The 12,851-nt window shown below is 46.8% G+C and overlaps 1 protein-coding gene across 2 annotated transcripts in view; it reads right to left on the bottom strand.

Annotated features, from left to right (window-relative positions):
- The window catches only part of ESYT2 (extended synaptotagmin 2), a 78,553-nt gene that overhangs the window by 26,358 nt on the left and 39,344 nt on the right, over positions 1-12,851 (bottom strand). For both annotated transcript variants that reach the window (XM_027538452.1, XM_027538451.1), the window contains exons 6-8: positions 12,571-12,660; positions 4,534-4,589; positions 714-834 (exon numbers count right to left, since the gene is read on the bottom strand). In XM_027538452.1, coding sequence (XP_027394253.1) covers positions 714-834; positions 4,534-4,589; positions 12,571-12,660 — 267 coding nt within the window. The remainder of the gene's footprint in view (positions 1-713; positions 835-4,533; positions 4,590-12,570; positions 12,661-12,851) is intronic.

The following is a 12,851-nucleotide window of genomic DNA, read 5'->3' as shown; positions in this document are numbered from 1 at the left end:
GGTCAGTGAGATCACACGGGTGGGACGCAAACCATTAGGAGCAGCCCTCCGAGAACGTGCTCTGGGCCTCAGACAGGATTCCACACCATGGCTGGCGGGCTCACGTGGTCTCGGGCTGAGGTTGTTTAGTTTACTCAAATGAAGGTGCCTCCAAGATGTGTGGTCACCTGTGTGAGGCACCACCCCAACCTGCAGATGAAGACACTCTGAGGGATGTGATCCCAGAGTGAAGCTGCCGCCAAGCCCCAGGCCGTGACTCAGCCCAGCCCTGCCCACTCACTCCGTCTAGGGGGCTTAATACCCACGGCACGTCCGCCCTGAAGGACTCCACAGACGACCGCTCCTCACGCCTGGCAGGAGCCTGGCACAAGGTTCCCAGCTCAGGCTAAAACGTACATCTTACACACAAGCAGAAAGTGCTTTCTGAGGCAGTAAATAAGTTGTCACAGCTGTCCTTTACAATTTGCAGTGACATCTGCAGAATTAAATTCCTGTGAGCACCTCTGAGGTTTAAGAACTGCCCGTAAGTCTCCGAAAGCTTTAGGCCAAATGGCCCTTAGCCAACCTCCTAAGGACGAGCAGGACAGACCACTTTTACAGCATCAAGATCTACATGGCAAGGTCATTGTTAGAAGAAATACAAGAAGACTCAGCACCCATGTACGTGAAAAGTTCCTTCAGTCTATTTTAAGTGTTAATGAACACATGCTTACCTTTGGTACAGGAAATCGCAGCTGAGCTATTTGAACTTCGCTGACAAGAGGGACCGTGATTCGATTGGGAAGCACCAGATAGTTTGATATTATATCCAAAATGATAGTATCTGATAAACCACTGTTAGGTGGGAGGTTAAAAAAAAAACAACAATGATCAGACATTTCATGTTAGTTACCACCCGTAACAGCGAACTTGGCATAAACATGATACAATATCCCACCAACAGGTCAGAGCTAGTTCCCCTAACACAGTGTTCATGCTGCTACGGTGACACTTATGTGGGATTTATTCTGAGAACATGAGGTAATATTCTGGCTACATTTCTCAATGTCCTAAATCACACTCATACGTTTGTTTCCATATAACTTTATCATTGATTTAACACTGAATATACATTTAATTAAATTTCTTATTTTAACATAAAATATTTCAAACATACATAAAAGTGCAGAGAATATGAAAACAAACATTTACTCATTTCACATTTATTACATTAAATTCATCTTTCTTGTCATATATGTGGAGCTCCTAATGAAGTACAAGAATTTACAGTTCATTCTTCTTTACACTTTATTAGGTACTGAATACTGTAATCAGTTTGAAACAGTATACACCACTGCACAGAGAATTCAGTAGTAGGAATAGAGTTGTGGGGGCTAAAGAAACTGATGTACTTTCAATATCCTTTTTGTCTGTTCCTTGTAAATGTGTGTGAGTGGAGAGTCAGGGGTCTCTGCAACACCACTCCTGAGGGCCCAGAACCTGAACCGCATAGCTGTGCGAGAGCACCTTTAGCCAGAACAGCAGAGTCCTAGAAGAAACTTACTTCTTGCCAGTACTTCTCAGATGTCAGCATTACGGACATGGCAGATGTAAAGCAACCACAGCTGGAACATCCCCTGGGACACAGTGACAGTCCTATCGCGCCCTGAGAGATGACCGAGCCTCGCTGCAGGCTGGGGTCCAAACGCCAACCAAGGCGTGGAGGCTCAGCGCCAGCCCTCTCAGTTCAACGTGGGAACCACGCTCCCCAGACAGCTCTGCTCTGTGAAGAGGCCAGTAAACCAGCGTCTACACTCCAGAGGGACTCGGAGGGCGTAAGCTGGCAGACACTGGATCGGTGCTCACCAAGCTGACGACGGAGGGGTCCCTCAGAGCTTAGCACCCAGCACCCTCAGTCCAGGCAATCTCCCTGCAGAAGCATGAGTTCTGTTTATTTCGAAAAATCTACTGAGACAGAAGGCCCCTCACTGCTGACGCAAGTGCTTCAGGACCTGCTCGCTGCCCTGGGGGTGGGCTGCGCCTCACCTCCCGCTGACGCCTGTGCCGCCAGCAGAAGGCCCAGATGGCACCTCCACCGACGGCTCCCTAGCAGGCTGCACACCCCCCGAGTCGCCGCAGGGCCCAGCACACAGCACAGCTTCCTCACGCCTTCCGCCCTCCCGGTCTTCCTGACCCGGCCCTGCATCACCTACAGCCTTCACCCCTCACACTCGGGTTAGGGCTCCTCACGCAACAGTGGCGGGGAGCTCGAACACGCATGGTGACGTGAAGTGACTCAGGGCATCCTGCCGCCTCCTCACCCCTCGGCTTCTGTTCTGCAGTCAATGAAGGGAGCAGGCAGACGTTCATTTAGTAAAGCTTGGGGCAAGATTTCATTGTGTTAGGTTCAAAGTTATTAAATATTTACTTTTACAAGATAAGGTCTGCCACAGCTGTTGCCTGATAAAATCTTCACAAAATAGTGGCCCAAGTTTTACGTTAAGTACACATGCATATATTTTATCGCATGAAATTGACATAATTATATATAAGTGATGTCATATATAAATATATGTAATTTTAAAGGAGTATTTTACTATATTTCTTTTATACCATGGTCTCATTTTTGCATGGTGTGTGTCTGTTTCCACCTGTATTTCTAATATATATGCATATATATTCTTAACAATATATGCAATCCTATATATACCTAATATGTAAGAATATGTTTTATATGTGTATAAAAATCTACATATAGAATAACAGCTAGAAGGTATGCCACACTGAGTCTGTCTTCATATAAATCCACGAAATGAACCGAAGCTGTATCTGCACGTGTGTATCTGTGTGTCCTTGTGTACGTGTGTTTCTCCCTTTCCACTGGTTTGGGACTGACTCCAGAGCTGCGGGCTCACGGCCAGGAGCCACCCACCGGCTCTCTGCGCCACAGCGCGACCTGCAGAGGAGACGCCTGACGAGCATGGGTCGCGGTGCTGCGGGGAGGCAAGCAGGATCCACGTTCTTTTCTGCACTAAAGGACAGCAGGGATTTGCTGCTTTGGCCACTGACCAGCACCCTTTCCTCCAACTCCGGGAGTCCTTCCTTTGGGGGACTTCCTGTCCTTCACTGCAACTTTTTCAAGTCACTCTCTGCCTCCTCTCAGGGTGGGCATGAGACCCAGACCTGATCATCAGAACCAGGAAAATTTGTCCAAGGAAAGGCGGACAAACAGAGGTCAACTCTGAAACTTTTGCTGGAACTAGAGGGACATTTGCTGGAATCTTCTCCTGAGGTTGCTAAGCATGCCACAGAATAGAAGCCAGAAGCTGCTACTTCACAGCAAGAGCCTGCCTGGCAACAAAGCCACAGAGAGAAAACGGGGGTCAGGAGGTGTCCTGTGGACATTAGCGTCCAGCCCCGTCTGGCCACCTGACAGGGCCGCAGGCCACACCCAGCACCCAGAGCAGGCACTCCCCGCCTGCATGGTGGATGGAAGAACAGACTGTCAAAACCTTTTCTCGCTTAATGAAGACCAAGTGAGCTGGGTTTGTTCTTGAAAGCAAGAATGCTAACCAACCCTTTTACAAAATTCTTTTAAAGCTGTCCTTTCCAAGAATCTTTTAAAGATAACGGTACTTTTCTATATCCAATAAATCACAGTACCTAAAAAAGTTTTATTATTACAACTATGCCTCAGCTTATTAAAGTCATTTTTTCCTGATAATGAAACAAAATAAAATTCTTTCTAATGGCCACTTCAAGGAGATAATAAATACAAAGGAATAGAAAAAAAAGCAGACTGAACCAAGGCTTTCATAATTCAATTTTCTAAGCAAAATAGGGAAAAGAACAGCACAGATTAACAAAGTGTCCACCAGGAACACATGCACCTGTAACCAACACTTCACTCGCTTTAACCTTCAAACGCACTTTAACCTTCAAACGCACGGTAAGACCAGAAGAAGCGGGTTCCTGCTTGGTGCTGACTGACAGTCTGCCGCTGTCGCCTTCCATCTTGGAGGACAGACGACCTGCAGCCTGACTAGGAAGCCTCACCGTCCTCACAGGAGGGACGTGCCCCGAAGGCTTCACAGCTCGTCTGGAAGGAATCCTCACGGTTCAGACACTAGAGCACACGGAAGAGCAAAGACTCCCAGCGCACCCCGCAGCCGCATGTCCGGGCTGACTCCTCCCCGCCCAGGAGGAGTGCATCAAGGCAGAGAAGGCAGGAAGGGATGGGGCAGCACAGCTTCAACGTAGCCAGAAAGGGCTTAAAAACTTTTTAAACTTTTCTTTATTTTTCTGGTATATTAAAACACCAAAACTGGAAAGACACCTCATGACAAATGAAATGGCTCCAATGAGCCCCAACAGGGCTCGAGTGCAGCTGCAACCCAGAGCCTGAGATGCAACTCGAGTTCCGGAGCCTGAGCGCCCTGCCTGAAAGGCACGGACGCTGGCTGGGAGACGGCGCTCAGCCGCTGGGCTGTCTCATGACGCCGCCAACGCACATGCCATCAGCAAGCTGGCCACAGGGCACGACAGAGTACTTACTTCAATCCAGGAATGTCGAGAAGATTAGTCAGTCCTGTCCAGTTAATTTCTAAAAGCTGTTTTTAAAAAAACGGCAAATATAGTAAGTATGCAAACTACTTCTAATTATCATTATCAAATTATACAAGTCTTTTCTTTATAAATGAAATGGGCTACTCAGTACATAATGCTGTCCTATACCTTGATTTTCACTTTATAAAATATCAAAGCTGTTGTCCCTTATTGGTACTGATAGCTTGCCTGTTCTTATGTTTTTTGATATCATAATTTTCTCCAGTAAAATCATAATTATTTATATACCCACCCTCCTATTGATGAGCACTTAGAATATGTGCAGTTTATCCTTTTTGTAAGTAATGGTCATAGCAAATACCCTCTTCCAACAACACAAGAGATGACTCTACACATCTACATAACCAGATGGTCAATACCAAAATCAGACTGATTATATTCTTTGCAGCCAAAGATGGAGCAGCTCTAAACTGTCAGCAAAAACAAGACCGGGAGCTGACTGTGGCTCAGATCGTGAACTCCTTATTGCAAAATTCAGGCTCAAACTGAAGAAAGTAGGGAAAACCACTAGGCCATTCAGGTATGACATAAATCAAATCCCTTATGATTATACAGTGGAAGTGAGAAATAGATTCAAGGGACTAGACCTGGTAGAGACAGTGCCTGAAGAACTATGGACGGAGGTTCATAACATGGTACAGGAGGTGTGACCAAAACCACCCCCAAGAAAAAGAAACGCAAGAAGTAAAAGTGGTTGTCTGAGGAGGCCTTACAAATAGCTGAGAAAAGAAGAGAAGCAAAAGGCAAAGGAGAAAGGGAAAGATATACCCAACTGAATGCACAGCTCCAGAGAACAGCTAGGAGAGATAAGAAAGTTCTCTTAAGTGAACAATGCAAAGAATTAGAGGGAAACAAAAGAAAGGAAAAGACTAGAGATCTCTTTATAAAATTGGAGATACCAAGGGAACATTTCATGCGAAGACAGGCACAACAAAGGACAAAAATGGCAAGGATCGAACAGAAGCAGAAGAGATTAAGAAGAGGTGGCAAGAGCACACAGAAGAACTACACAAACAGCTCTCAATGACTCGGATAACCACGATGGTGTGATCACTCACCTAGAGCCAGACATTCTGAGGGGGCCTTAGGAAGCATTACTATGAACAAAGCTACTGGAGGTGATGGAATTCCAGCTGAGCTATTTCAAATCCTAAAAGATGATGCTGTTAAAGTGCTACACTCATTATACCAGCAAATTTGGAAAACTCAGCAGTGGCCACAGGACTCGAAAAGGTCAGTTGTCACTCCAACCCCAAAGAAAGGCAATGCCAAAGAATGTTCAAATTACTCTACAACTGCATTCATTTCACATGCTAGCAAGATTATGCTCAAAATCCTTCAAGCTAGGCTTCAGCAGTACATGAACCGAGAACTTCCAGATGTACAAGCTGGATTTAGAAAAGGGAGAGGAACCAGAGATCAAATTGCCAACATATGCTGGATCATAGAAAAAGCAAAGGAATTCTAAAAAAACATCTACTTCTGTTTCACTGACTATGCTAAAGCCTTTGGCTGTGTGGATCACAACAAACTGTGGAATATTCTTAGATGGGAATACCAGACCACCTGACCTGCCTCGCGAGAAACCTGTATAGGAGTATGTCAAAGCTGTATATTGTCACCCTGCTTATCTAACTTATATGCAGAGTACAGCATGGGAAATGCCAGGCTGGATGAATCACAAGCTAGAATCAAGATTGCAAGGAGAAATATCAACAATCTCAGATATGCAGATGATACCACCTTAATGGCAGAACGTGAGGAGGAACTAAGGAGCCTCTTGATGAAGATGAAAGAGGAGTGTGAAAAAACTGGCTTAAAATTCAACAATCAAAAACTAAGATCATGGCATCCGGTCCCATCACTTCATGGCAAATAGATGGGGAAAAAGTGGAAACAGGGCCAGATTTCATTTTCCTGGGCTCCAAAATCAATGTGGATGGTGACTGCAGCCATGAAATTAAAAGACACTTGCTCCTTGGAAGAATAGCTATGAAAAAACTAGCCAGCGTATTAAAAAGCAGAGACATCACTTTGCTGACAAGGTCTGTATACGCAAAGCTATGGTTTTTTCAGTAGTCGTGTATGGATGTGAGAGTTGGATCATAAAGAAGGCTGAAGGCCAAAGAATTGCTGCTTTTGGACTGTGGTGTTGGAGAAGACTCTTGAGAGTCCCTTGGACTGCAAGGAGATCCAACTAGTCCATCCTAAAGGAAATCAACTCTGAATATTAATTGGAAGGACTGATGCTGAAGCAGAAGCTCTGATACTTCCGCCACCTGATGTGAAGAGCTGATTCACTGAAAAAGATCCTGATGCTGGAAAAGTTTGAGGGCAAGAGGAGAAGGGAGTGACAGGATGAGATGGCTGGATGGCATCACTGACTCAATGGACATGAGTTTGAGCAAGCTCAGGGAGATAGCGAAGGACAGGGAAGCCTGCTGTGCTGCAGTTCATGTGCTGCAAAGAGTCAGACATGACTTAGCAACTGAAGAAGAACAACAACAAAATGGTTCAGTGAATATCTTTTTACACACGTGTTCTTACAGGGACCAGCATTCAAAAAGTTGAAGCTCTGGTCAGAGATACATGTTCATTTTTATGCTGATATACACTACCTTGTTGTTCAGTTGCTAAGGCATGTCACTGCCTAATTGCTCTAATATTGTACCGATTTACATTTCCATCAAAATTGTATGAAATGTACTTTCTTTACAGCCACACCAAACACAGATGTTAAAAATCAGTCTATTTGGCAGTTAAAGAATGGTTACTCCATCACTATTTCAAACAGCATTTTCCTGATATTTGGAGAAGGGACCAGCTACCCACTCCAGTATTCTGGCCTGGAGCATTCCCTGGACTGGACAGTCCATGGGGTCGCAAAGAGTTGGACACGAGTGAGTGACTTTCACTTTCACTTTTTTCCTGATATTAGTGGGATATGTTCCATTCATTTAGTCAACTCTTGTATTTTTTTTGCTCAGTTTTCTAGTGGGTATTTCAGAGAAGGCAATGGCACCCCACTCCAGTACTCTTGCCTGGAAAATCCCATGGATGGAGGAGCCTGGTAGGCTGCAGTCCACGGGGTCGCAAAGAGTAGGACACGACTGAGCACCTTCACTTTCACTTTTCACTTTCATGCACTTGAGAAGGAAATGGCAGCCCACTTCAGTGTTCTTGCCTGGAGAATCCCAGGGACAGCGGAGCCTGGTGGGCTGCCATCTATGGGGTCACACAGAGTCGGACACGACTGAAGCAACTTAGCAGCAGCAGCAGCAGCTAGTGGGTATTTATCTTAGAATAATTTCTATATAGTTGGCTGAGATTCCATTAAACAGATGTGGACAGGTAAGAAGTACTGATGAAAACACGGCTTCTCCTGTCAAGGTGGGTCCTGCACGTAATGCAGCCACTTCTGCTTTACACGCAGAAGACGCTCAGCGAAACTGTATGGCCTCTGTCACTTACACACACCGGAGTGACAGAGCTGGGCAGTAAGCAGCTCTAAGTATGCACTGAAGGGTCAAGATTCCTTTGGACAAACCCAAACGCAAAAGCAACAACTTTAATAAAGTCCTGAGAAACTAACCTCCATAGCACTCCCTGGTGGTTTAGTTGCTAAATTGTGTCCAACTCTTGCGACACCATAGACTGTAGCCTGCCAGGCTCCTCTGTCCATGGGATTCTCCAGGCAAGAATACTGGAGGGGGTAGCCATGCCCTCCTCCAGGGGATCTTTCCAACCCAGGACGCAAACCCAGGTCTCCTGTCTTGCAAGCAGATTCTTTACCGACTGAGCTAAGAGGGAAGCCCATGGACGCCCTAGACCATGACGGCGATCTCTAGATGCATCTGCCACTAAAGGGAACAGGAGACTCTGAAGAAACGGCTGATTTTGGGTCTGGGGCAAAAACTGCTAACATGAACCTGGGGCATCCTGCTGAATCAGAAGGTCAAAGAAACTCTCAATGGCCCTCCCAAAGGGCGATCACGTCGAGGGACTAAAACTAGATTATAAGCTCGGGTAACAGAGCACCTACTTGCAGGACACTTGTCAAAACGATGAGATGTACCTGAATGCTACCCGAGTTCAGAGAAAAAGAATAATACTAGGGGGATGGGGAAAGAATTCACAGAAGGACAGACTCAGCTGAGTTTGAAGAGATACGAATGCAAGGAAGGCTCCAGGCACGCCCTGAAGGGGGAGCTGGCCTGTCCCTGAGCACAAGGGAGGCCAGAGCACACAAGAGCCAAGCTGGAGGGCTGTGGAGGGAGAGGAGTGTGAGTGACTCTGGGTTTGAGGATGAGACTGAGAGTGTGTGACTGAACAGGTGTCCAGATAAGTGAGAGAGAAAAGTCCACCCAGCCCTAGGGGCAGATCGAGGAAAAGCAAAGAAAATTAGTGCCCTCCCCATCAGCCCTCAGTCTGGATGGATCTCCCTTTGGGAAACTGAAGAGCCAGTGGGAAGCGTTCCCAAAGGAGAGGAAATTACCTCTTTCTGAGGGCTGAGAAGCAGCAGTGAGGGCAGGGGCGGGGCAGGGCGGGGCGGAGACCCCCTGCACCTGGAGCCCCAGCAGCCTGAGCAGTACAGGAGCAAGGGCAGCCTTAGCCATGCCTCCCGAGTGCCCGCTGAGGGCCTGTGGGCCCAACAGAATCCGAACCCACAGACACTGCTCGTTTCAGCGCGGACTGCACGCCAGCCTCCTACACAGGAAGTTTGCTGCAGACATACTGTGGCTCCGCCCTTCCCCAGAGCTCTTGAATTTGCTGGTCTGGGCTGGTGATAAAGGTCAAGAATGTTTTTCTTATGTTTTAACAGCCCTGGGACTTCCAGCTTCCACTTGGGATGCAGCAAACTGGGAAGAGTGTCACTCCTGAATGCACAGACAGCTGAGGTGACAGAGCCACCCTGGGCAGGAGAGCCAGAGCAAGCCCTATGAGAGCCAGAGACAGAAAAAGAAAGGAAAGACAGGCCGGCTGCTCAGAGGCCAGGACAGAACTCCCTCTGCACCACACAGGTGCAGGGTGCTGAGAGCACGTCAGGCCCTCCCAGGGCACAGGGAGGGGCCGCTGAGAGCACCAGCACCCTGGCGGTGTGGCAAGAAGCTCCAAAATAGGGCAGGATATCAACCCCTGCTCCAAGAAACTCAGAGAACATCTGGCAGGATAAATACCCTCAAACTCCCCAGTGGCCCCGTTCTGGGCCCTCCTCAGCGCAGTGGGCTCCAAGGACCCCCCTGCCAGTTTCTGCCTCATCACCTCACTGCTGCCTCCCACAGAGGGTGGCAGGATCAGCCTCCGGGACCCTCTTCAAACGCTGTGTCCTCCGCACTCCTGGTCTCAGGGCCAAGGACCTGTGCCTGGCGCAGCTGGAAGGGGGCAGGCCAGGACAGACGGAGAGGGGAGGCTGGCTCCTCCTCGGGACCATGGCAGCTGGTACTCTGGCCTGTGGCCTGGAGGACCAGAGGCCATGGTCTCGGGGAGAGAGAGCGAAGCAGGCAGAACAGGCCTGAGAAAGGACGGCAGCCACAGTGGCCACGCACCAGTCATCCTGTTCCTGATGCTCGGCTGCAGCCCCTGCGTGGATTCCATGAGACAGCAGGACATGCTCATTCTGTTTTTAAAGTCCCCCCTTCATCCTCCTTCTTTGCTTAATGTACATCAACTGCTTGCTCCTTGGAAGAAAAGCTATGACAAATGTAGACAGCGTACTAAAAAACGGAGACATCACTTTGCTGACAACGGTCCATCTAGTCAAAGCTACGGTTTTTCCAGTGGTCACGAATGGATGTGAGTTGGACCATAAAGAAGGCAGAGAGCCGAAGCTTTTGAACTGTGGTGTTGGAGAAGACTCTTGAGAGTCCCTTGGATTGCAAGAAGATCAAACCAGTCACTCCTAAAGGAAATTAGTCCTAAATATTCATTGGAAGGACTGATGCTGAAGCTGAAGCTCCAGTACTTTAGCCCCTGATGCGAACAGCTGACTCATCTGAAAAGACCCTGATGCTGGGAAGGATTGAAGGCGGGAGGAGAAGCGGCCGGCAGAGAATGAGATGGTTGGATGGCATCACCAGCTCAATGGCCATGAGTTTGAGTAAACTCTGGGAGTTGGTGATGGACAGGGAGGCCTGGCGTGCTGCAGTCCATGGGGTCACAAAGAGTCGGACACGGCTGAGCGACTGAACAATAACAACGTCAGTTGCTGGAGTCCTAGCTAGATGGATTCAATTTCTTTTCACAATCACTCTTAAAGGAAGATATTAATTCCATTTTATAGATGAAGAAACTCAATCTGCGGATCACAGACTCAGAAGACATGTGCTTTGCTACCAGGGAGGACCCCTCGGATAAACACATTCAGAGTGAGCCCAGACCACCTCCTGGAGAAGTTCTAGAAAAGGCCTCCCAATTCAGTCTAGTCTAATCCACACTCCTGAGATGAACCTAAATGTGACCTAAGGATTCTGAAACACCCTCAAGAGCATACCCCAGAGGCAATGCCAATAATGTCAAGTCAGCATGAGTGGGTGGCCACCAATTTCTGGGACATATCCAATGGCAGACAGTGGGTCTCCCTGGCTTTTCCCAGAACCTTCATCCAAACTTACCAAACCTTGACCTCTGCTGTCAGGACCCACCAGAATGCTAAACCTACGTATAGGAAAATATTTTATTTCTTAAATACTTGAAGACTTCTGTATGCCAGGTACTATACTGAGTATTTTTACCCACTGACATTTAGTTGTCAAATCTAATCTTTTACCGGAGGTATTACTGTACTCTCCATGTTACTGATGGGGAAACTGAGGCTTACAGAAATCAAAAACAGTTGGGCCTCAGTGTCCAAGGATCCCAGCTCCATCTCCTCAGATTTAACCAATAATGGATCAAAAGTGTTCAGAAAGAAAAAATATTCCAGAAAGTTCCAAAAAGCAAAACTTGAATCTGCTGCACTAAGGCAACCATTTACATAGCATTTACATTTCAACTATTTACACAGAAGTTACACTGTATTAGGTGTTACTACTGATCTGGAGATGATGTAAAGGATGCAAGAGGCTGTGCAGAGGTTATGAGCAAACACTGCCATTTACTAAGGAACCTGAGCATCTGTGGACCGTGGTTGTGGGAGTCCTGGGGCCATCCCCTGTGGAGACCGGTGGCGGGAGACGGCAGTCTGATCAAAGAACAGGAGGAACCGAGAGTGGGAAGTGAGGCTGGGAGGCCTGCTTCCATCACTGAGCCTGAAATGGGGCAGCACATCCATCCATGCGCTCCACGAGGGCAGCATTTCAGAAACTTGCAGTTTTGTTTTTTATAAAGCAAGTAGCACATTACCAAAACTAAACAAATCAACAAGCAAAACAGTGTACAAAAGTTTCACATTCAAAGATTTCCATATGTCTAAATCATCCAGTCAAAATCCCAAAATCTTTGTTTTTCACTGTGGTGGGGAAGGACTTGGCAGACGGCAGGGAACTGTGCTCTGATATTTTCCAGATGAAAGTGACCGAAAAAGTCCCTTTTCTGTGAAGATTGTGCTTAGGGGCTGTAATTCACCATATAAAGGTACCAGTGATTCTCAACCTCTCACAGCCACATCCTGCTTTTCTGAGTGCTAAAATTTCATTTGGAAATTCGTATTATAACGTTATTTTTACTTTTTGGCTGTGCGGCGTGCAGGATCTAGCTCCCTGAACAGGATAGAATCCCCACCCCCTGCAGTGGAAGTATTGAGTCTCAACCACTGGACCACCAGCAAATTCCCAAACGTATTAGTTTTATAATGAGGAAAAAGTTGTCTATCAAGAGATGTTAAAGCATAAAGAGATGAAAACATACAGGATTCATGCCTCAAAGGGAATAAAGTGAGATAAGCTCTTTTTCTTCACTCTGTTCTTTGGTATGCACACATTCTTGTCAGTGAATGGGAAGAAGAGAATGAAATAAACCTTGACTTACTGGCTTCCTAAGGAAGAAGATAGACAAAGCTCCTACTAAGGGCATGTCTCCAATCAATGGTTCCAGGATCACCCGCATTGTACCATGAATCTAAATTTAAATGGGAAAACAAAGCATTAAGGGAAATAATTTCACAGGCCCTTACTGACTCAAAAGGAGGGTGCAAGATCCTGACAGTGATTCCTGAGCATATGACTTCAGGCTTCTCTAACTTCAAAGAAATTCTGAGTTAATAAAAACTTCACAATTTTCTTCCTGAATAGAGCGCAGAGAATCTGATA

Source organism: Bos indicus x Bos taurus, chromosome 4 (genome assembly GCF_003369695.1).
Source record: "Bos indicus x Bos taurus breed Angus x Brahman F1 hybrid chromosome 4, Bos_hybrid_MaternalHap_v2.0, whole genome shotgun sequence".
Taxonomy (NCBI): domain Eukaryota; kingdom Metazoa; phylum Chordata; class Mammalia; order Artiodactyla; family Bovidae; genus Bos; species Bos indicus x Bos taurus.
Note: the sequence above shows the minus strand (reverse complement) of the source record. Positions and strands in the feature narration are given on the sequence as shown.